Genomic DNA, 23846 nt, shown 5'->3' on the forward strand with positions numbered 1-23846 from the left:
TCATGAACGAAGGACACCATGGCAGTGGTAAGTTTGGGAACCGCTGCCCTAAAGGAATGGGATCAACATCCTCCTGCTCAGTTCTTCTTCGACCACCACAGCTTTAGCACTATGAGGGACTTTTTTGTTTCATTGGACCATTTGAACATGTATTACTGCTTTTCCCTCCCCCAGATCACAACGTTTAAATTTTGATGTGTCATCTCCTAATGGGATTCTCCTCTTCAGGGAGGCTAGTAAGATGATTTGCACTTACGGTGAGTATCCATTGATGTTGTCTCTTAGGGAAGAGGGCCTTAAACAGGGTTTGACTTCCAGAGATATTGATATTCACAGATTGTACTGTGAGAATGAATGCAATGAGAACATCTTTGGAAATCAGATAATTTTATGCAGATAACTTTCCTGCTCATTAGTGCAGGAGAAAAATTCTGCTGGTTCATGCCAAAGGCCCATCTAGTGCAGCATCCTGCTTTTCACAGAAGCCTACAAGCTGCCTCTGGGAAACTTGCAAGCCAGAAGAAAAAGGCATTCTTCTGCCGTTGTTACCCTACAACTGGTATTCAGAAGCATATTGTTGTTAAACTTGGATATGGCCCATAGCAATCATAACTAGTAGCCACTGCAAGACCTGTCCTCCAAGAATTTGTTCAATCCCCTTTTAAAGCCAGTGCGTTCTACAGATGATTTTTGTGTCATGTGAAGTATCTCCTTTTGTCCATCCTAAATCTGACTCTGATTCTGATATCGTGAGAGAGGAAGAAAAACTTCTCTCTCCACATAATGCATAATTTTATAAGTTTTGTTTATGCTCCCCCCTTTTAATCATCTGTTTTTCAGAGAAGAAAGTCCCCAATGTTGTGACCTTTTCTCATAAGGGAGGTGCTCCAGTAATCCTTTCAGATTCCTTCTCTGGCATCTTTTCTAACTCTACAATATCCTCCTCCTTGAGATGGGGCGAACAGACTGTGCGCAGTATTCCAAATGTGGTCACACTGTAGGTTTACATGGCACAATATACTTGCACATTGTCTCCCAACTGGGTCGGGGACCCACCAGTGGTCACAACCAGATTTTTAGTGGGTTGTGAAATTGACAAGCTGATAGCTGGCAAAGAAAATGTATCAAGCCCTGTGGAAAGCAAAATGGAGCAACACGTGCATGTTTACTCATGAATAGGCTAACATGCCTCAGTCCACTCTGAAGGGCAGGCTGAGTGGAACACCACCACCAGGAAGGTCCCGATCTGATAAAAGTGGAGCTCCACAAACACTCCAGAAGGCAGCCCAGCCCTCTTCCACCACCATAGTAAAAAGGATAAAAACAGGCTTGAGTGGCTGGTAAAGTGAACCTTTTTTTAGACTTGTAAAATCAGGTGGATCCCAGCAGAGTGTAGTTTGCAGAATGTAGTAGAACCGTTTTTTTTAAAGTCTTGTAAAGCTGAGTGGGTCCCAGTAGAGTGTAGTTTGAAAAACTGGGTCTTGGTGTTTAAAAGTTTGGGAACCACAGTACTAACTGCCTTACAGCCCAATCCTAATGGGCCTGTTCCTGTCAGAACTAGTATTCTGGTAGCAGTACATTTACAGCATCATAAAATGCCTTTCAGAAGCATGAGAAACCATGCTCTTCCAGGCCGCTACTGACAGAACAGAGGAGCCCTGTTGATGCCAGTAAGTTGGTTGGGTGGGCAGAGAGGATGGCGCAAGGGGTGGGAGGATCAGGGCAGATGTGGGGGAGGAGTGGGCATGTCAGAAGCAGGATGGGGTATCATGTTATCCCTTCCACAGGAAGCTGACACACCCCTTTTGTCACCTTGGATTAGCACCCCGGAAGAGACCCATTGGTGGTCGAGGGAAAATATTTTCCCTTTTCCAAGCCTCCTGATTGTCCCCTCCCCACCACAGCATGCAGCACATGCTGTTGTTCTCAGTCTCTTTCCTAATGACCTCTAGCATGACATTTGCCTTTTTTACTGTAGCTGCACACTGGGTTGACATTTTCATTGAGTGATCCATCACAAGTCCCAAGATCTCTTTCCTGGTTCAGCAGCAGCATCTCAGGCCACATCAGTGTATATATGATGTTGATATTTTTTGTCCTAATGTGTATTATTCTACCCTTAGTTACAATGAAACATTTGCCTATTTCACCCAAGCTGGAGAAGACCTTTTGGAGCACTTCACAATCTGTTTTACATTTTACTACCCTGAATAGTTTGTTGTCATCGACAAACTAGTCCACCTCTCTGTTTACCCCAACCTCCAGATCATTTATGAACCAGTTAAAGAGCACCAGTCCCAAGCAGAGCTTTGGGGGCTCCCACTGATTCTTTTCCTCCGTTTTTGAAATTACTTATTTATTCCTGCACTCTATCTGCTTTCTGTTCTTTAACCAGTTACCAAGCCATAAAAGGCCTATTCTCTTATTCCTCCCTAACCACTGTAAAGTGAATCAATTCATTGTGATATCATCATGTCATTGCTTCAAGAATATCAGGATTTCAGAATAAGTGAAAGGGGGTCAAGGAATCAATGGCAGGATTTGCTCTGAAATGAAAGGGAGGGTGAAATTTGCAAATAATTTTATCAGCATTGAAAAGAACTGTCACCTCTTACTGGCAATTTTTAGAGAATCTCTCCAAAAGAATACAAAAGTGTTGGCCTGTTCAATGCCTGTACAGGAAGCCTAATTGTCTATATGGATGCTTAGTGTAATTTTTTTATACTCTGCCTTTCCCCATCAATGGTTGGCTCATGTTAGTTAACAGAAGTGCAATAAAAGATGCAAAATGCATGCTAAAAATGCTAGATACAATTCTAAAAACAGCAGAGAAAGTAGAAATAAAGAATCATAGGGTAAGAGCAGATTTTAAATGTCTTTAAGAATAAAAATTGCTTCAAATGATGGTTAAATGTGATGAAATTGGGAGTGTGTCACATCTCCCTAGGAACACATTCCATAGATGGGTCACTACACTACTGAAAAAGTCCTGGTACCAACCAAGTGGACCTCACATAAAGGCAGGCTGGAAAGGTTACCCCTGCTAACTGGGTAAAAGGCACTTTTTCAAGTGGGTGCTCCTCTTTTATTTACCAGGGGGAGAGTAACTGGCCCTCCTCACCCCAGCAGTGTCTTTGCTAGTGGCTGTCTGCTGCTGTTCTTTTGTATATCTTTTGATTTTGACCCCTTTTGGGACAGGGAGTCATTAGTTATTTGATTTTCTCTGTAAACCGCTTTGTGAACTTTCCGTTGAAAAACAGTATACAAATACTGTCAATAATAATTAATAATAACAAAGCAGGGTTTCTGATGCCAGTCCTCAGGGCTTGGGTAGGTTTGTAGACTAAATATAGTTTCTTTGTACAGAGCAGGCGTGGTCAGACTGATTTCAGACTGGCAGCGTGAAGCAAAGCTGAGTGTGAACTCTTGCAAATATACAAACTGTCTCACTAGATCAGCTTAAGGCCCAATCTTGGCAAGGATCCTAGTAAGCGGCGGATGCTCAGTGGTTCATTGGTGTCCCAGGCTACCCTCTGCCCACTACATCATTAGTGACTTTCCGTTGTGTCCCACAATAGGACAGGTAACTCCGAGGCTCTGTAGGTCTCCATCTATAGATCTTATAGAGCTGAACCAAGTATCAGCACAAGCAGGTGAAAAAGATTTGTTCTAGACCCTAATATATGTTTTGTTCTAGTGTCTGTGAGGAGAGTCCTTGTATTTTTAGTAACTCCTCTATCTCACCGTTATGAAAGACTGACAGAAAAATAATATTTTCAATATGCTGTTTTTTATTTATCTACATTCTGTCATGATATACTTTGATGTAAGTTTTTAATTTTGTTGCAGCTTTCAGCTGTTCTAGCAGTTACTGTTCAGGGTCAGCATCAAGGTTAGCCACAGTAGCACAGAACAATTTCCTGTTCTCATAGCCCAGGTAACATTTGGAGGAGGATTACATTTTACCACATTTTCCAGTAGCCGGGGACATTATTTCTAATGAGCTTTAAATTGCTTCTAGAACATCTATCGTGTAAAGTTTAGTGTTGTAATCCATTCCACCCTAGCAACATAATAAAATAGTGCATCTTTAAAAAAAAAAAAAAGTTGAATCGTTCTTCACAGTGTAATAAGTTTTAATAAATAAAATAAGTATTAATTTTTAATAAATTGCCCATATTAATAATCTGTTTTGTGCCCAGTTATTACTTGCTACTTCATACTAAACATTCATATTATTGGCATTCAGCAGGTGGATACGCTGGTAGATGCAGACACTGATACTCTTAAATATTTTAATGTTGTGCAAACCACTCTTTTTGGTTACTTGTTAATGATTTTGACAAAGAGATTTTAAACACCAGTTGACCATTTGAAAATTATGGATTGGTTCTGTTGTTTTGAGAGCCCTGACTCAGTGCAAGTCTAGCCTGTGATAGCAGGTATAATGCAACTCAAAGAAAAGAAGCTCCATTTGAAATCCTTTATATTTTTGTTAATTTGCATTTCACTTTTAATCACTCTTGCCTCTTGAATAGTCACTACTATTCTGTAGTCAGGGTATTGTCAATGTTGCAGTATAGGTGCTTCAAGGCACATGACAAAGTATTTGCATTTTTTGGTGCCAACTACCCTATTTAGGAAATCACCCCAGTATTGTGTATAATGCATGGTGGCAGCCCAGTCCTTCACATCTGGCATGAAAATGCAAGGAGACTCAAAGGCAGCACTGATGTCATATTATCATGGTAATAATTTTCTAGAAATGTAAAGACCAGGAGGCTGAAATCTTTGAGCAACCTGGTAGAAGGTGGAAGGATGATTATATGCTGTACTTTGTATCAATATTCTTGACCCACAAACTTTTGTCAGCTACTGCAATTAGAGCAATCCACCAAAACATAAAAAACTTTTTTCTATGCCGTGCTTCCATTGACCTGCAGACCTAAGAGCTTCAGTTCTCTCTTTTCCATAAAGCAGGGGTCTCCAAAACCCAGCCCAGGAGCCAGATGCGGCCCGCAGCAAGCCTCTATCCAGCCCGCAGCCAGCCTCTTTTCCCCTAAAAGCCTCTGGCCCACTCGACTGTACATTACCAGAGCTGTACTCTGATTGCATCTGGAGGGTGTTCTGAGGGCTGGAGAGGCTGAGTGAATGAGCCCACTCATTTATTAATTCATCTAAGTTCCATCTCAAATTTATTTATTTAAATTTTATATTTAAATTTTTTTCTGACCCTCAGCACTGCACCAGATATTTCATGCAGCCCTCTGGCGAAAAAGTTTGGAAACCCCTGCCATAAAGGAAAACATTACAAGCGGGAAGTCACAGCTGACGTGCATGATCTAGCAGCATGGGGGCATTCCGTTCAGCCACGCCGTCTGCTTATGAGACAAGGGGCGTAATCCTGAAGAGCCTATAGGCCAACGCAAGTCCCTTGCACTGGCTCAGGAGGGTCGCAAACATACCGTAAGGCACATTTGTGCCTCATCCGGAGGAAGCCAGACCAGCACTCAGAGGAGCGCCAGCCTGCGGAGGCTGACACAAGCATTCACGCCTGCTTCCTCTGCAAGGCTTGCGTCGGCCCAATTGGGCCAATGCAAGGCTCTGAGGTAGGTGGGAGGAAGGCGTTTCTGGGCAGGGGGAGGGCAGTTGGTGGACGGGAAGTGGGAGGCAGGGCTGGAATCCGGCAGTTAACGTAACTACTAAATCCCAACCCCTGTTTCCAGGGAGAACGGAGCAGCTTTAAGCCACTCCGCTCTCCTCGGACTTGCGCAAGTCCAAGGAGACCCATGGGGAAAAGACGCCTTACTCAGAGGTAAAGGGAAAAGTTTCCCCTTGCCTCTGGCTGAGCCACCTTGTGCCCCTATCCTGCGCTGAATGCAGCACAAGCCTCTTGGCTTGCCTGTTCCAATGTAGAGTAGGATTGCGCCCAAGGTCACCCAACCATGTTGCCCACACACATTCCACCAACCAAAGGTGCTGCTAGATCTCCCTCATAATCTGAGGCAGGCTACATCAGATCTTCACATGAAAGCAGGAATGTACCTTTTAGCTGCAGCGGAAGTTTTGCAAGTCTGAGTGGTGTCTGGAAATGTCTCTGAATATCTAGCAGGACGTCTTGGTGCTGATAGAGCTTGATCTGGGTGAATTTGACTGAAATCTAGTCACTTAAATAAGCAAAAGCTCCAGCTCTGTTCCGAGATACAGATAGCAGCTGACATGGGCAACATCAAGGGGATGTATGATGGTATCAAGCAGGCCCTAGGTCCAACACAGAAGAAAATTGCCCCTCTGAAGTCTGCCGCAGGCAAGGTCATCCAGGATCGGACGCAGCAGATGGAACGCTGGGTGCAGCACTACTCTGAGCTATATTCCAGAGAAAATGTAGTCACCGAAGAAGCGCTGAACAACATTGAGTGCCTGCCTGTGCTGGAGGAGCTTGACAGTAAACCAACCCTAGAAGAACTTCATGTGGCCCTGGACTCCCTTGCCTTTGGCAAGGCACCTGGAAAAGACAGCATCCCTGCTGAAGTCCTAAAGTGCTGCAAAGAGATCATCATCACTGAGCTGCATGAAATCCTCTGTCTCTGCTGGAGAGAAGGTGGAGTACCTCAAGACATGAGGGATGCAAACATCATCACGCTGTACAAGAACAAAGGCGACAGGGGTGACTGCAACAACTACCATGGCATCTCTCTCCTTAGCATTGTAGGAAAGTTGTTTGCCCGAGTTGCACTAAAGAGGCTCCAGGTACTTGCAGAGAGCGTTTATCCAGAATCACAGTGCGGATTCTGAGCCAACAGGTCCACCACTGATATGGTATTCTCCCTTAGACAACTGCAGGAGAAATGCAGGGAACAACGACAGCCACTCTCTATAGCCTTCATAGATCTCACGAAGGCCTTCGACCTGGTCAGCAGGGATGGCCTCTTCAAGATTCTCCCCAAGATTGGATGTCCACCCAGGCTCCTCAGCATCATCAGATCCTTCCACAAGGACATGAAGGGCACTGTTGTCTTCGATGGCTCCACATCAGACCCCTTTGACATCCGAAGCGGCGTGAAGCAGGGCTGTGTTCTTGCACCAACCTTGTTTGGGATTTTCTTCGCTGTCCTGCTGAAGCATGCCTTTGGAACCGCAACAGAAGGCATCTATCTTCGGACCAGATCTGACGGAAAGCTCTTCAACCTCTCCAGACTGAGAGCAAAGTCCAAAGTCCAGCTGAAATGTCTGCGTGACTTCCTCTTTGCCGACGATGCAGCTGTCACTGCCCACTCTGCCAAAGATCTCCAGCAGCTCATGGATCGTTTTAGCAAGGCCTGCCAAGATTTTGGACTGACGATCAGCCTGAAGAAAATACAGGTCATGGTTCAGGATGTGGACTCACCTCCCTGCATTACAATCTCTGCGCATGAACTGGAGGTTGTCCATGACTTTGTGTACCTTGGCTCAACGATCTCTGACACTCTTTCTCTCGATACCGAACTAAACAAGCGCATCGGTAAAGCAGCTACCACGTTTTCCAGACTCACAAAGAGAGTCTGGTCCAACAAGAAGCTGACGGAACATACCAAGATCCAGGTCTACAGAGCTTGCATCCTGAGTACACTTCTGTACTGCAGCGAGTCATGGACTCTTCGCTCACAACAGGAGAGGAAACTGAACGCTTTCCACATGCGCTGCCTCCGACACATTCTTGGCATCACCTGGCAGGACAAAGTTCCAAACAACACAGTCCTGGAACGTGCTGGAATCCCTAGCATGTATGCACTGCTGAAACAGAGACGCCTGCGTTGGCTGCGTCATATCGTGAGAATGGTTGATGGCCGGATCACAAAGGATCTTCTCTATGGAGAACTCGTGCAAGGAAAGCGCCCTACAGGTAGACCACAGCTGCGATACAAGGACATCTGCAAGGGGGATCTGAAGGCCTTAGGAGTGGACCTCAACAAGTGGGAAACCCTGGCCTCTGAGCGGCCCGCTTGGAGGCAGGCTGTGCAGCATGGCCTTTCCCAGTTTGAAGAGACACTTGGCCAACAGTCTGAGGCAAAGAAGGAAGGCCCATAGCCAGGGAGACAGACCAGGGACAGACTGGACTTGCTCCCGGTGTGGAAGGGATTGTCACTCCCGAATTGGCCTTTTCAGCCACACTAGACGATGTTCCAAAACCACCTTTCAGAGCGCGATACCAGAGTCTCTCGAGACTGAAGGTTGCCAACAACAAAATAAGCAATGAAAATATAATTGGAAGAACATTTGATATAAATCAAAACTTTTCTTAATAGTATGGTACCTTCTCTTTGGTTGATTCCACTGTTAAATGTGGTTTGCAATTGACTGACACATGGCCCAATCCTATCCCCCTCCCCCAGCAGTGTTGCACTGATGGAGGCTGCTTTATGGCAGTCGCAAAGCAGCCTCTGCTGACACATTGCTGCAGGCTTGCAGAGCAGCCTCCTGTGCTCTGGCAGATCCACGGAGATTGACCAGAGCTAGTAAGCCCACATAGGGGGTTGGAGGGAACTGGGGAGAGGGTTGAATGGGGCAGAAGGTGGTCAGAACAGGGGCTGGGATGGGCGGACACTTTCCCTTGGCTATTCAGCAGGCACTCTCTTTATCCAGAAATTAGCTCTTATTAAAAAAGAAAAGAAAAGAAAATAGTGGACTGACAAAGGCTTATATCCAGAAGGGAGCATATGTATGTTGGTTTGGTTTAATTTTCCAGGGTTCGTTGATCTTTTAAATTTATTCATTCATTTAGTATAGTATTTGTATACTGCCTTTCTCATAGACTCAAGGCAATTTGCATAGGTGCGCTGAATGTATACTCCATTTTTCAATGAGGTTTTTAGAAGTATCATTGCATGAGAAAATCTCATAGAACCTCCATTTCTTCTGTCATTTCCCTTCATAGTGGACCTGTCATCCTGGCTGCTGACTTCTTACACTTTTTCAAGCTCTTGCAGGCAGACTGGTTTCAAAGTTGTTATCCATTTTTTACCAACTAACTCCACCATCCTCTACAGAGATATGTCAGTGGCCTCTCAGTCTCTCTCCCTCTCTCATCTTCCATACATGTGTGAAGTCAGTGTAAAAACCCTTATAGTCTTCACGAGTTTTAGCATTGATAAGCCCTGGTAGATAAAATCAAATCAAACCAAAATAAATGCTTGAAAATGTAGCATGTTGCACTCCTTTTAACTTCAGTGTGTTACTGACAGGGCTCAGCTCAGCCACGAGAGTGGCAAAACTATAATGTTGACTTGAGATAAGCATACAGTAATATTACCATTTAAATTTAAGCATATTTAATCCAAAGTAGCATACGTATTTTGAATATTTCAATTTCTTACTTTGAAACTTGCTTACAAGTATAATGAACCAGATTATTTTAGTCAATTTGGGAAACATACTAATATAAATTAGGGCTATGCATCACATTTTTAACACTAATCATTTTCATCTGTGGTGTAGCTGAGGTTGGGCTGGGAGGTACATTGCCCCCTACAGTAGAATGGCAGTTTGCCACCATCTCCACGGGATGGGGATGGGGGGGTGAGACCATGCTTACCTTGCTTGCACGGCAAATGCAGCAAACTTGACCCTACCCCTGCACGTCTTTGTACAGCTCCAAATGGAACTTTTTCGGAGGCAAGAGCCACACAGGCATTGGGGAGGGGGTGACTGCACAGGCGCAGGTGTCATGCTGCAGCATGACGTCCCCTGGCCTTGGGAGCCACCAACCTGGCAACACAGATTATCTTCATGATTTTTTATTCATTGACTGGAAAATGCATGGATAACTGATTTTCTTTAGCTCCGTTTTTCGTTTTGAATAATTCAGTCTAAATGAAGAAAATATTCTTTCTGCAATCTGCAGAAAAGGCTACTGTGCTGAAAAACTGCGTTATCTCTTCTGTAGTCTTGTATGGATGCAGGTTTTTGAAAAACTTTGCTGAGTTTTTAACTGTTTTATTTAACCATTGTCTGATTCAGATCAACAAGCCACGTTTGATTGGCTCTCCTAAATCAAACAAGCTGACTTGTCTAACTGTCCAGCAGATTCAGTGGGGTGCATGTCTGTAAAAACCGTAATTAGCATGAATGCCTGTGGGGCTGAGGAGCCCACTGTGAGTTGCGTTACCGCTGGGTTGGATCCACAGTGGAGAGAAGAACTCGGTTGACCCAAACTAAAAACCATTCATTCCTTAAATAATGTTTACCATTAGGTCAAACATGAAGATGTGCAGTGTTTTCCCCATTTTTATTATTAGAAGGACCGCTGGTGTCAAAAGTGTTCTCCCTCTCTCTCCATGAAATTGTCTTTTAGTTAAAAGATTTGTAAGTTGTTCAAAGTAGCCATTGTGCCGTATTCCTCCTATCAGACGGTTACATGACTGTGGTAGTAGAATGTTGAGACATCGAGAGTAACTTAAACTTCTCAATCAGAGATTTGCAACCTTTTTCATCTCATGGCACACTGACAACACACTAAAATTGTCAAGGCAAAAATCAGTTTTTTGACAATTGACATAGTAACTGTGCTGCTGGTAGGGGACTCGCATTTCCCAAAGACCCTTCTAATAAATGACCCTCTCCCAAATTCCTGTGGCACACTCGTGGACCATTCAGCGCATAGCGATATTTCATGGCACGTTGATGAAAATTGCTGTTCTAGATTGATAAACTTGTAAAAGAAGGGCTCTCTTCCTGTATGCTCACGTATATATGTACTTATCATAAAACTATTTGAAGAGTCTTGTTTACAAATTGTTTACTAGAATGCAAAAGTTTCTGGAACTTAATGTCGGGCTCACCACATGGAACCAAACTCGGAGCCTCCCTTCTTGTAGCCTAATTTTGCAACTTTTACTGAAATATGTTTATAAGATTCCATTAAAATCTTGTGATTGCTATTTTAGAATATCAAACTTAAAGCATATCCCAACAATACAAAAAGATGGTGAAATTAAAATGTTAAGTAACACAGTTACCAAGATTTTCAATTACTTATGTCAATTTCTCTTTTTTCCCCCTCCTCCAAACAGGTAATCAGATCCTATCCCTTGGGACTCTGTCAAAAGATCAAGTTTATCCATTGAAACTCAAGGGTATTTCCATCTGTTATTCTGCACTCAGATCTGCCTTGTGTGGAAATTATGTCAGCTTTGGCGTCTTCAAGTTGTATGGGGACAACCACTTTGACAATGTACTTCAGGCCTTTGTCAAAATGCTGCTCTCAGTGTCCCACAGTGACTTGCTAGTAAGAAATTATTCATCTTGGGAGTCTTTATGCAAAATATAAAATCACTACCACAGGCTTAAATGAGAGAGATAGATGATCTAAAACAACTAAAAATGTTCTGCTTCATCTAAGCTCCCTGCATTTATTTGTAGTCTTACAGTCAAAAAGGATTGTTTTCATTGTTTCAAATGATTATTCAGAATATTTAAAATATGTTATTAGAATAAGAGAGTATTGGCCAAATTATTTTGCATGTCCAGAACAACTTTCTTGAATGTCAGTAGAATTGCCCTGGTGTTTCTTGGATCCAAACTGTATTCCACCAGCTGGTATCCTTTACAGTTAATCTCATTTTACTGAGCTATCAGAGTACATTTTCTCTAGCAGAGCACCAGGTACACTTGCTAGCATTTCTTCAGGAAATCTGGGGCATGTTTTTAAAAGAAAAACCTCTTTGCTAACAATGCTATTCATGTGGATTGGCATTAACAGCAATGATACTGCAAGCGGTTACATAGTGAGATACAGGGCCCAGTCCTGTGCATTCCCCTCCATCAATGCAGGCACACCAAAACAGCTTGCACTGCATCCTGGGGGGCGGGGGGGGGGGAGGGAGGTGATACAGGATTTTCCTCTGGATAAGGGCACAAATGATCCCATTCCCAGGAGTAAACCTCTGTGATGCAGAGGGGTCTACTTGGACCTGCACTAGTGAAATTTCTGGGATAGGTGTGCATGGACCTGGGTGATGGGTTGGGTCTGGGAAGGTGGCTAGGATTTGGTGACCAATCTGCTGCTGAACCCACCCGTCCCGATCTGCCCTTTCCCCACTCCATCGCCACCTCATTCCACCCTTACCCACCCTTCTTGCAGCCCTGAAAACATAGCTGTTTTGCTGCAATAAGGTAAACTATTTTTAACCTTCCTCTACACTTTCTCTATGTTTTAAAAAGGCATCCTCAGTATCTGCAGATCCCCGGTATCTGTACTGGGACACACCTATATAGCCCAGAATACAGTTTATAATGGGTTTTGTTTTCCTTCACTATACCATATCCACTAGATGTAAAAAGGATTTCATGCAATAGTTACCTGGCAGGTATCTTAATACAATAACTTTTAATAATCTATAGCAATGTTTCTCAAACGGTGGGTTAGGACCCACTAGGTAGGTCATGAGGCAATTTCAGGTGCGTCCCCATTCATTTCAATATGTAATTTATTTTTAATAGACTTGATTCTCCCATGGTATATGACTGCATTTAGGGAAATATTACAGATCAGTACTTTTAGCAGGCTACTATGTATATGCTTTTAACAATGGTAGTCAATGGGGCTTAGTCCCAGGTAAGTGTGGATAGGATTGCAGCCTTTGGCATGTTTGGAGATTTTTTTTAAACAGATCAGCAACTGCGTGGGAAGTTTAGGAGGGTTCTTCTTTATTTTAAATGCATTTTAAAACTTATACTGCTTGTAAACTTTTAATTTTCTTGATTAATTTGCTTTGATTTTGTCAAATGGGGTGTTAGAAATTTTCCTGCTTGATGAGGTTACTTGACATCACTTCCGACAGATTGTCATTCTAAAAAGTGGGTCCCAGTGCTAAGAAGTTTGAGAATCACTGATCTATAGGATTTTCTCACCTCTTCTCTATTCTTTTTTTTCCTAAGCAATATCGAAAACTAAGCCAGTCTTATTACCCACTTTTGGAAAGTCTTACCCAAGACCATATGAGTTTCATCACCAGTTTAGAGCCACGTGTACTAATGTATATATTTACATCCATATCTGAAGGACTTACTGCATTTGGTAAGTATTCCATGTAGCTTCCATAAGGAAAAATGTGAGAGTGACTGTTTAGAACTCATAGGTGATGTGGTATGGTTTTCAAAGCCAGAAAGAATTTTATTTCTGTGTTTATGTACATAAATTAGTGTGCAAATGCATGTATCTGTGTGGATAAGTGAACAAAATATAGAGAGCAGAAGAAAAGGAAAATGAATTTGTTTTATGCATCTCTTTCTTGGCTATTTTGTCTCCAAACTGTCTGAATTGTCAGAAAGACTTGCTGTGCAGTCTTCAAGCCATTATTGATACTTTCCTATTTCATGGATGACAAACAACCAAAATTGTCCTCCAGGTCAGAGCAACATGAAGCTAACCCAGGTACTGTTTTTTTCAGCAAACACAGGAACCTGCAGCCTTTCTGAAAGAATAGAATGTGACAGCCTGGAACCCTTTCTCTTTTTAATAAGAGCTAATTTTTAGACAAATAACTCAGAAATGCCTAGGAACTGTTGCTGAACAATCTATGGAAAGCATCTGGGTAGTGTGTCCAATTATTATTATTACCTGGACTATGTGCATTTGAAGAAGGGAAAATAGCTTTGTGCTGAATCCTGTATTGATCCTATGTGGTTTAATTATGTGCTGTTTAAATTATAAAAATTGAGCAGATGGCATATTTGAAATCAGCAACTCCTTGACTATCAATAATAGTTATTAGAATTTACTGTGCAAAGTGCTTCATGTGTTGTAACCTTTGATGTAGTTTTTACAACAACCCTATAAGGTCAGCAAATACTATTATCTTCATATTGCAGCCTTGGAGCCAAGGCTGAGAGTGGCTTGCTGAAAGCCACCTCCTGAGCCTGTGGCAGAGACAAGAGTCAGACCAGGAATTTCCCTTAGCAGCTACAGTACACCAGCTATGCTTATTAGAAGCAGAATTATGCCATGTAAATCATGGAAAACAACAAGGAACTGCAGGGCTCCAAAACTCCTCCCCTTACTATTGGAAATGTACTATTCCACTGCACTGGCTTCTGAGTTTCCATCAAACATTTCCATCAGAGTTTAAAATCTACCTCTGCATCTGCTAGGGCTACACGTTTTCCCCAGTGAAAATAGAAACTTATGTAAAATGCCATACACTTCACCTTATACCAAATTACATGCTTTTGCAAAACTTGCATTGACTGGCAGAATATGCACAGGCCTACTATTGCTTCATTCAGCCTATAAATGTGTACCATTTTCTCCACAATTGCTCCAGATCTTTCTGTTTCTACACATCTATTGCTATGTAGTATTAGGAGTCAACATTTTTCCCCCCAGTCTGCAGCAAAGAAAGATGCAAAGCTATACTTCTCCAAAACAAGCCTTTGTAAGACCAAAACAAAGTACATGGTTTTTAAGGAATGTTATACAGATCGACTTACTTCATCTATTGTATTCCAGTCTCAGAGTTTAGCTTTTACTGGTCACAGATCTTGGGGGGGTTTAGTATTGAATTTAGTATAGAATAACTGGAATGTGTCTCTTCAAAATAAGTGAAACCAAATTAGGTAGAACATATGGCCATGACAGTGGTCATATAAAATATTTCTTATAATGTATTTCTAACCAGAAAGTCATCATTTCTCAAACACATTTCTGTTAGCATTTAGTTGATCGTACATTAGAGATTGGTCTCTATACTGAGACCAGTTGGAGCTGTTTCTGTTTCTGAATATGCGAAAGGCTGTTTCTGTGCCACAAAGCAACCCATTTGCTTTAGGGGTCAGTAAACCAACAATAATCCTTCTAGCCTTGGTCTCCTTGATCAGTTGTTGTTATTTAGTATATGCCACAATATGGCCTAGAGATGCTCCTGTGCCCTAAATCTCTGCTTACCTACCATTTTCTGAATATCTCCACAATCTAGGCTTAATTGGTTTGTTCTTTGGGATAGAATATACTTCCAGAGAAAGAATGTCATTTTATAGTCTATCTTCTCTAAGGCCATGGACATATTGCCCTTAATATTCCTCAGTTTTAAGGACTTTTGACTCTGATCTTCAGTCATGATTCATGTACTCTCCTCAGTTTATTGCAACATTTGTCCCTTTCAAGTTCTGTCAAAATATCATGTTTGAATGCATTTTATCATTTTTATTACTTGTATAGTGCTGTCCGTGTACATATACATGGTGCTTTACAGAAGATTGGAGAATAGGTCTCTGCCTCAAGGGGCTTCCAGTCTAGAAATATTGAAACATAGGAGACAGCAGAGGAAAGTGAGGGGAATAGAGTAGTAAACAGGGAAGGATTTGTGTTTATTTCAGTTACATGTGCTCAGCATCAGTTACAAGTTGGAGAAGAGTACTGTACTAGGGCCTGGTGCCAAGGCTTCCAACCCCTAAGAGACAACCAGGGAGAAAGGCAGGTTTGTTTGAAGAAACAGGAGATGTTCAGAAAACTAAAGGTGATGGAGCTGGCAGAATGAAGGGTATAGTGTTGCCAGGATACTTACTTTATAAGGGTAATCCATTCTGGAGACGCCATTGTATTGTGAAAAGATTGTAATGTAAACCCAATGGTGCATTTTTTTTTTGTAATTCATTCCAAGACCATGGAAGCTGACATTTCTTCCACAGAACTAAGCTATTTCGCTCTCTAAGAAGTTATTTTAAAGGTGCCTGCTGCTCTTTTTAGGGGCCGTGGTTATCAGTTTACCCAATGTTGTAATTATAAAACACAAACTACAAAGCTGTATCTTCCCTCAGTACACACAGCCATGATGTTAAATTTCGAAGACAATACCAAATACTTTCATTTTCATAACTGATTGGCTTATAATCATCCATGAGGTTGATGTCAATTGTGACTCCATCATAAAATGAATAATGTATTGTATAGTGAATCTTGTTTTGCTACAAGTTCAATGTAAAATGATTTTATTGTAAAATGAACCCATTGTAAGTGAAGTTCACTGTATTGTTCCTATAGTTCTTTCATCCTCATAGTCCTGCAACCACTATTGTCCTTTTACAGTGAGGTCTAAGTGATAGTCACTTACCCAGGACCACCCAGTAAGTCTACAGGTAAACTACAATTTGAACTCAGGCTCCATAGTCCAAGTGCATTTTTTGCCATTCAATGGATTCATCATAAACCTTGCTATAAACTGAATAGCATTTCCTTTCCTAAAGTGAAGCTGTATATTCTTAAGGGTGTTGGATGTTGATGGGAATGCTCAGATTGACCAGAATGTTAGTAACTCAAACATCACTCAGTAAAAAACAAAACAGAACAAGACCACAGAAATCCTTTTTCCTAAAATTACACCTGTGATTTTCATGTGTCTGTGCAGTTGCAAGTGCTCTCTGGCAATTAAATAGAAAAATTGCTCTTAGATTTGCTATTAAGTGAGCAAGTATGAAGTGAGCAAGCTTTAACCTGTGATTAGTAAAATATAATAGGAGGTCAAGGCTGTAGGCACTTGACATTTGTCATTTTTGAAATTTATCCTGCCTTGAGATTTCATCTTTTTGATTTAAAGTCTCAAACTGTTTTGTATTTTTTTTCTTTTAATTTCTGAAATGAGGTGCTTGGAGTATATCATAGTTCTACACTTTATATTCCATACACACTGCAATCATATGTCTTTGAATACCCTGGTAGTAAATCATGTGTAATGGAATCCCTCATTTAGACTTCATAGTCAGGATAAACACTTCAAGAGTCTTTTTCTAAAGTGTTTACCTGGCTTTTTTCACAGCTGACTCAGTGGATTGGAACCTTTTAATGTATCCTGTATGACATGTTCCTGCTAATCTCCACGTGAAGCCTTTCTTAATTCTCCTATGATTGATAACATATTGCCATTCATTAACCAAAATGAAAGCATAACATTTTCTACGTCTGGCCACTTTTATTAGATGTTAAATAGATTAATTTATTTACTTTTCAAGTTGACTCTCTTAAAGGAGATCCTTCTAGTGTTGTGTAAAAGGAAAGTGGTCAGGGAGTGTTGCACTTAAACCTCTTTCCTTTGTCTTAAACAGCATAAAGCTCTTAAATTGTGGCACGTTCAAATGGTGCTGTCAAGCAGTTCAGAATTATTCTTCTGTTGATGCTTATTCATAAATGTTTCCATGGAAGTCTGTGGTGACTGGGGTTGGGGAACCGTTGTGCCAGTGCCTGCCTTCCTGTCATATGTCTCTGTGGCAGGGTCGACAGACTCCACTGCCACCGCAAGGACAAAGTCAGGCAGAGAGAGAAACCTTCCTTGGAATACTCCCACCCAGTTATATAGAGAATTCCCCCAAAATCTAACTGATATGTAGCCCCGGGTCAAGGAGGACTGGGGCTTTGAATGAATGCAACCTACCATAGGCAAGTAAAGAGTTAAAATGTTCAGAGTTTTTTAAAAATACAGGAGAGGATTGGCTAGTACAAGAGGAAAAAATAATTACAAGCAGGTTAGGAAGTGGTTTAGGTGTTAGCAGTGCCCAGGTGCATATCATAGCAAAAATAAAAGCAGGCAATTGCAGGCAAACTTAAAAGCAAAAGTAATTCCTTGCTGTGTCCAAACCTATTGTTCCCTAACTATACTTCCTCCAATGAAGAGTCTGCTACATCTCTCTGATCTCCAGGAGACAGCTTGGCCCCCAAATACACATGTGATCTCTGAGGAAACCAAACCAGAATAGATCCAAGAATCCATAGGCTTGCCCTTAAGAAACCTAGGATTCACAAGGTCAGTGGACCTTCCAGTTGAATGGCTTAAGACCAACTGGGCATTCCTACCTGCCCTGTGACCGGGTTAGGAGTGGTTTGGATGCCCAATAGCATGCCTGTCCGTCCCTACAGCTAAGCTAGCGAGGGCTATTGTCCTGGCTGGACCCAAACAAAGAGCATCTACACCAGGGGTCGGCAACCTGCGTCTCTAGAGCCGCATGTGGCTCTTTCAGCTGTCTGCTGTGGCTCCTCCCGGTGAAAGTGGCAAACAGGAGGAGGGTAACAGGAGGCACCTGTGTTGGGAGGGCAGGCTGCTTCCCTCCGCCCCCTGAGCTCACTGCCCTCCTCTCCCTTCACCCCCACCTGCCCCGCATTGGTTTCCCTTTTCAATTTTGCCCGCTCTGCAGGCTTAAGCTCCCTGTTTTTCCCTTCCCCAACTCTCCAGCAGGACGCCCTCCTCCTCAGCCATTTTGAGCCCTTGCAGGTCCCCACTCAGTGCAAGGAGAGGCTTTTCCTCCACAGCAGAGGAGACATCCTGTGTGTCTACTCATTAGTAAGCCCCATTACAGTGGATGAAGCTTACTCCCAGGAAAGGGTGCCTGGGATGGCAGCCTTGGAGCCTGCTCCTATGCATGTCTACTCAGTTGTAAGCCCCATTACAGCAGATGAAGCTTACTCCTAGGAAAGGGTGCCTTGGAGCCTGCTCCTATGCGTGTCTACTCAGTAGTAAGCCCCATTACAGCAGATGAAGCTTACTCCCAGGAAAGGGTGCCTGGGATGGCAGCCTTGGAGCCCGCTCAAGGCCAGGCGCAAGGATGGCTGAGTGGGAGCCCGCACAGGTCTGTTCGAGAGCAAGCCCCAATGTAGTCCCTGGGCTACTCCCAGGAAGGTGTGGAGGGCTGCAGCCTGAGAGCTCAAACCAACTTGTCTGCTCAGAAGTCCCATTGTAGCCAATGGGGCTTACTCCCAGGATAGTGTGGTGAGGGTTGCAGCCTGAGTGAGGAAGGACAGGCAGGCAGGGCAGAAGCTGGCCTGTGGCTGCTCCACTCTGGCTTCTTCTCTTCCCTACCTCTGGAGTCTGTGTCCTTTTTTCCTTCCAGCAGGGTGCCTCTGGAAGGTGGGGGGAGTTCTTTAGTATCCATGTAAGATAAGCAGATGTCATAACTGACATATGTATTGGAATCCTGGAAGATCTGGTGAGGAGGTAGATGTGGTTTCAGCAGTGGCCCCTTTAAGGGTAAGGCCTGGGCATCCAGCAGCGTGTGCTGCACAGCTGCAGCCACTTGAAGGCAATAAGTGCCCTCAGGGATATAAGGGGCACCTGAGGAAGGGGGTGTGGGTTGTAGAAGGAGTGCAGGTTGGAGGTAGGAGACTGACTGGGCTTATTGACTTTGACTTGGATACTTGACTGATTTGACTGACTGACTTTGGAATCTGACCTTGGACTGTGACTTGGCTTATTGACTTTGGACTCTGCCCCGGATACTCTGACTGACTTTGTGACTAATGGACTGCTGGAGACACTGGTGTTTGGTGTGTGGCTGCTGTGCCCAAGACCTGCTGATGACCCAGGGTCTGCTGTAGTGGTGGGAGGGTGCTGGCAGGAGAGAGGACCTCTGCAGGTTGAACAGGCAAGCTACCCTGGAGGTGGGGTCCAGCAGGACTGCAGGGCAGAACCAGGGTCATTTGTGGGAGGAAAGAAGGGGAGCTAATTTGCTTAAAGTGGGCCTAATTCTCCAGGCAGAGAATGGCCTTGGAATCAGGCAAAACACCATAGAGCAGGGGTGCTCAAACTTTCAACTTTAGGGATCCTGGACCTTTAAAATTGTGTAGGAGAGATAATTTCAGCAGGTGCAGTTTGTCATCTGTGGGATGACAAGTTGCACCTGCTGAAATTCTCTCTTCTATACACTTGTTAAAGGTCCATCATCCCTAAAGTTGAAAGTTTGAGCACCCCTGCCATAGAGGACCAGGCGTCTGAAAACACAGGACAAGAATGTATGACAAAACTAACTAAAAGCTACAAGAGGGGGCTACATTATAAAAATGGGACCTATAAGAGCATAAAGGTAAAAAAAACTATATATGCAGTATTATCTTCATTTTAGATGTCAAAAGGGTTTTGTGGCTCCTGAGGTTTTTTTCCCTCCAGAAAATGGGTCCAAATGGCTCTTTGAGTGTTTAAGGTTGCCAACCCCTGATCTACACAAAACAAACTGTCTGTTTGGCCATGTGATCCTTCTGCAGTGGTGTTAATTTCAAAGTATCTCAGATATAGCTCTTTTCTATTTAATCTGATGGTGAACCCTTCCTCAAGAAAATAGATTGAGCAAAAGAAGTGAGCAAGGAGAACCTAATCATCACAAAATTTTGTATGTAATGTTTATATTAAAGGATGTCGGCTGGAATACAAAGATTACCTTGTCCTGTGCCTTCCAGAGGGCACTCTGAGTTGCTCTTCCTCCTGAAGCCACAGGCAAGGTCTTCTACTTTTAAATCCCTTCTTTTGAGGGTCTGCCCTATTCACCAGATTGGCTCTGCCTTGTGGCCCACAAACAAGTTCTTTTTTTGTACTCTGGGCTCTTCACCCAGGTTTTAACGTTTGGCTTTTCCTATGGATGGCACAGAGAGCTCCTACCCTACCTTTGCTTCTCTCCTTCTCTTCCCTGTTCAATGAAGTTTTGGACCATACACGGCAGGAAGTGTTTTCTGATGCATTGCTCCTGGGGATGCATTGCTCACTCTTCCTTTCATTTGCTGCAGCAGTAAAGCAGGCCATGATCTTCCTTTCCCCATCAAGCCAGTCAAGGGAAATAGGCCAGACCAAGTCTGCCAAAGAGTAAGATTCCCACACCCCACCAAGTCAATAGAGATAAATTGACCAGGACACACAGAATTTTAAGCAGAGGGTAAAATAAATACATGTAAATGTGTGTGTGTGTATATAAACATTTGTAGGGCTCGGAGAATGGGTGCTGAGGCCAACCTCAGTTTTATCCTCTGCTTTTGCACTGTGGTTGGCATCCAGCCTAGCACCTTCCTTTTGACTTCCATGCAAGAAGACACTGGTGAATAGTTCCTCCCCACAGCAATGAACAAGATAAAACAAGCAAACCAAAATTAAGTTCAAGTTGTTCAACTTGTAAGCAGTGCCTGAGTACAGGAGTACCCCCAATGATTCAGGCAAGGAGGGTTCTACTTTGAGTTTGTCAGTCCAAGGATCACCCCTTTCCCCTAATCTGAATGAAGGCTCTAATCTGAATGAAGGGAGCTACTTTTGTGAATAAAGGAGGTGATCACTCAGCAAGGTAGAGTGACCAATGTCACCCTTTCCATCTAGTATCGTCTAGCAGAGCAAAGTCCCACCCCAAATGCAAGCAGGACCACACACAAAGGATACAGTGTCCACCAAGGTCATTCAAGGAAAACGTGCCTGCATAGATAGCCCTCAACTAGTCTCTCATCAGACAGCTCCCCCTTTCAGAGCTCTTTGTTTCATTTCCCTGTCTTGGGTTCCATGAGGGAGCACACCTCATGTCCCTTCCCCAAGAGCAAGATATGAAAAGGAACATCTGGGTGAATGTTGGTTAGTGCAAACAAGCCCTTTGGGACTTTCCCCATAACCAATCTCTCTGATTAGTCAGACCTTTAGATAGGGAAGAGGGAATTCTAATGGAAGAGATCCTAGACTCCTTGGCCAAAGAGAAGGAAGGGTTATTTCCAGCAGAAGCGATCCCCATGCTATTAGCTAAGGTGCTCAGAAGCACAACCAAAGAATTTCCAATGGACAACAGGAGACTAAGCAGTGCTGGATCAGGGGATTGGGATACTCTGAGGAAGTTGTAGAGACCCTCTTAGTGTAATGGAAGGGATCCATAAAAAAGTAACGCTTTTATGGGCTTCTTAGGAAGGCTTTCTTGCTATTGGGGGGTGGGTAGTTTGAAAAGGCTCTCCTTTAATAAGAGTCACTTATTAATTCTCTGGTGGTTCACAGGTTTCCATCATGGCACTTGAACTGTATGCTGACTATATGAGTGGGACACTGGTTGAGATGTTGGTGGCCTGTTCGTTAAAACTGTTATGTTAAAGACAGTTTTCTCAGTTACGGTTACTTCTGCTTGGAGGCTGTTGGAATTGGGGCTGTTTTTATCCAATTCACAGTTATTCCCAGGAGAACCCACAGAGGGATGGCACTGCTTTTATATAACTTGAAGGTTTGAAGTACTCTCCAGAAAGCACAGGAGAAAAGAACCTTTCTTACCATGAATTCCTGTTCTCTGTGCTTTCCAGAAAGCATTCTGACTGCCAGTCTTCCCATGGGTGGCAACAAATAGTTCAAGACTTCTCCCTTGAACTGTGTGGCATAGTAGGTAGGACTGTCTTGACCCAGTTCCCATCTTTTTTTCCTTGTTTTGGCATTGGTTGATAGTGATGGCCCTCCTTGAATTGTTTTTGTGGTATGAAACAAGTTACAGAGTGCATGGATGGAACATCTGGAGCATTGAGGGGCTACTTTCTGCTCCTCTAGTCAGTCTGGTGGATTTGGTAGCCCTCTTCCTGAAGAGGATATTAAATGGAAGACCCTGCTTGTGGCTTCAGGAGGAAGAGCTACCCAAAAGTTTGGAGTTTCTCTGGAAGGCACGGAGAACAGACATTCATTATAATTTTTTTTTTCTCATTATGCAAGGCTGCCCTCCAGTTTTTTCATGATATCATTGCCGTAGATCAGTAGTTCCCACGCTGGTGGGTCGCAACCCACCAGGGGGACCGGAAATGGGCCATTCTGCCTTAAGGGGAGTGGCCCAGAAATGGGTGCCCCAACTGCACCACAGCAATGACAGCACTATCAAGAGCAACGGGTTTTCTCCCTTACCTGGGGGGTTACACTGGCCCCTGGGAGGGCCTGGGAGGCTAACAGCTCCCTCTGCAGGCCTCCCCAATGCTCAAAATTGCTCCAGTCAGCAATTGGAGCACACTTCTGGTTTTCATGCATCAGGGAGGCCCGTAGAGTGAACTGCTAGCCTCCCAGACCCTCCTGGAGGCCAACTTGACCTCCAGGTTTGGAAGAAAACCTGTTGTACCCGGTGTTACTACCATCGCTACGGCATTGTTGGGGCCTCCCTCCGGCCCTGCCAAGACTTATAGCAATCTGAAATCCCTTGCAAGAGTTTGGGAACCGCTGCTATAGACACTTCCTTTCTTCCTCCTCTGCTTACCAGAGCAACAATTGTCATTTTTTACCCATTAACTTGCTTGTTATTTGTTGTTTGTCAGTCCACCTTGAGTAAAATGCAATCAGGGCTCTTTCGGCTTCAACAAATGATCCTGGTTCTGCATTAAAATCAGTAGAAGGGTCTTGCATAACATTCTCCTCTGTTACATCCTTACAATAGGAAGAAAAATGAGTGCCACAAGCATCTTTGATATACAGTTATGGGAAAATATAAGTAGCTCTTAATACTTAAATTGCATCCTCGTGAGGAGATGAGAGGGTAGACCTCTCTACTGTGCTGCTAAGATCACTTACAGAAGAATATAAAATATCTACTTGTACAGTATCAGCATGTTTAGAGCAGCTACTGGTTTCTAAATGGACGTTAGTGATTTACTTTGTGTTATTCAATTTTAAAACAAATAGAGTCAAAGCACTGGTTTAAAAGTACTTCAAAACCTGCTTATGAAATATGCATTTCCAAATACATTTCTTGAAGTTGATGGTGTTCATTACTTTCATATGCAGGTACAAAGTAAGAAACTTTTAGCAGAGGAAAAACCATAATGGGCCAGATTCCACAATGTTCACATCATCAGGAACCCCCAGATTATTCAGCTACAGCAGCTTGATACTTGTGTTGTGTAAATACTTGTGCTCACTTCTGAACATTGCTCACGTTAGCATAGTTTGTTCTGATCAGGATGTTTGAACACTTCTTAATTGGAAACTAGTTGGTTTCACTAAAACTTGGGCACATTTTTAGACTGCAACAGTTAATTTCTCATTATAAAATATTGTTTTATATAGTATACCCTAAGTATAATGCCCCCTTTTTTCAAAACATGCATGACTTAAAGCCCAATCCTATTCAGCACTGACAGC

The 23846-nt window shown here is 43.1% G+C and overlaps 1 protein-coding gene across 3 annotated transcripts in view; it reads left to right on the forward strand.

Annotated features, from left to right (window-relative positions):
- Nucleotides 1–23846, forward strand: part of RANBP17 (RAN binding protein 17) — a 211682-nt gene that overhangs the window by 149898 nt on the left and 37938 nt on the right. For all 3 annotated transcript variants that reach the window (XR_010794968.1, XM_066639168.1, XM_066639178.1), the window contains exons 22-24: nt 175–257; nt 11049–11263; nt 12916–13054. Coding sequence is in view for 2 of the 3 variants with exons in the window: in XM_066639168.1 (XP_066495265.1) it covers nt 175–257; nt 11049–11263; nt 12916–13054 (437 nt within the window). In the remaining variant the exon portion in view is untranslated. The remainder of the gene's footprint in view (nt 1–174; nt 258–11048; nt 11264–12915; nt 13055–23846) is intronic.

Source organism: Tiliqua scincoides, chromosome 1, assembly GCF_035046505.1.
Source record: "Tiliqua scincoides isolate rTilSci1 chromosome 1, rTilSci1.hap2, whole genome shotgun sequence".
In the NCBI taxonomy this organism is placed as follows: Eukaryota; Metazoa; Chordata; class Lepidosauria; order Squamata; family Scincidae; genus Tiliqua; species Tiliqua scincoides.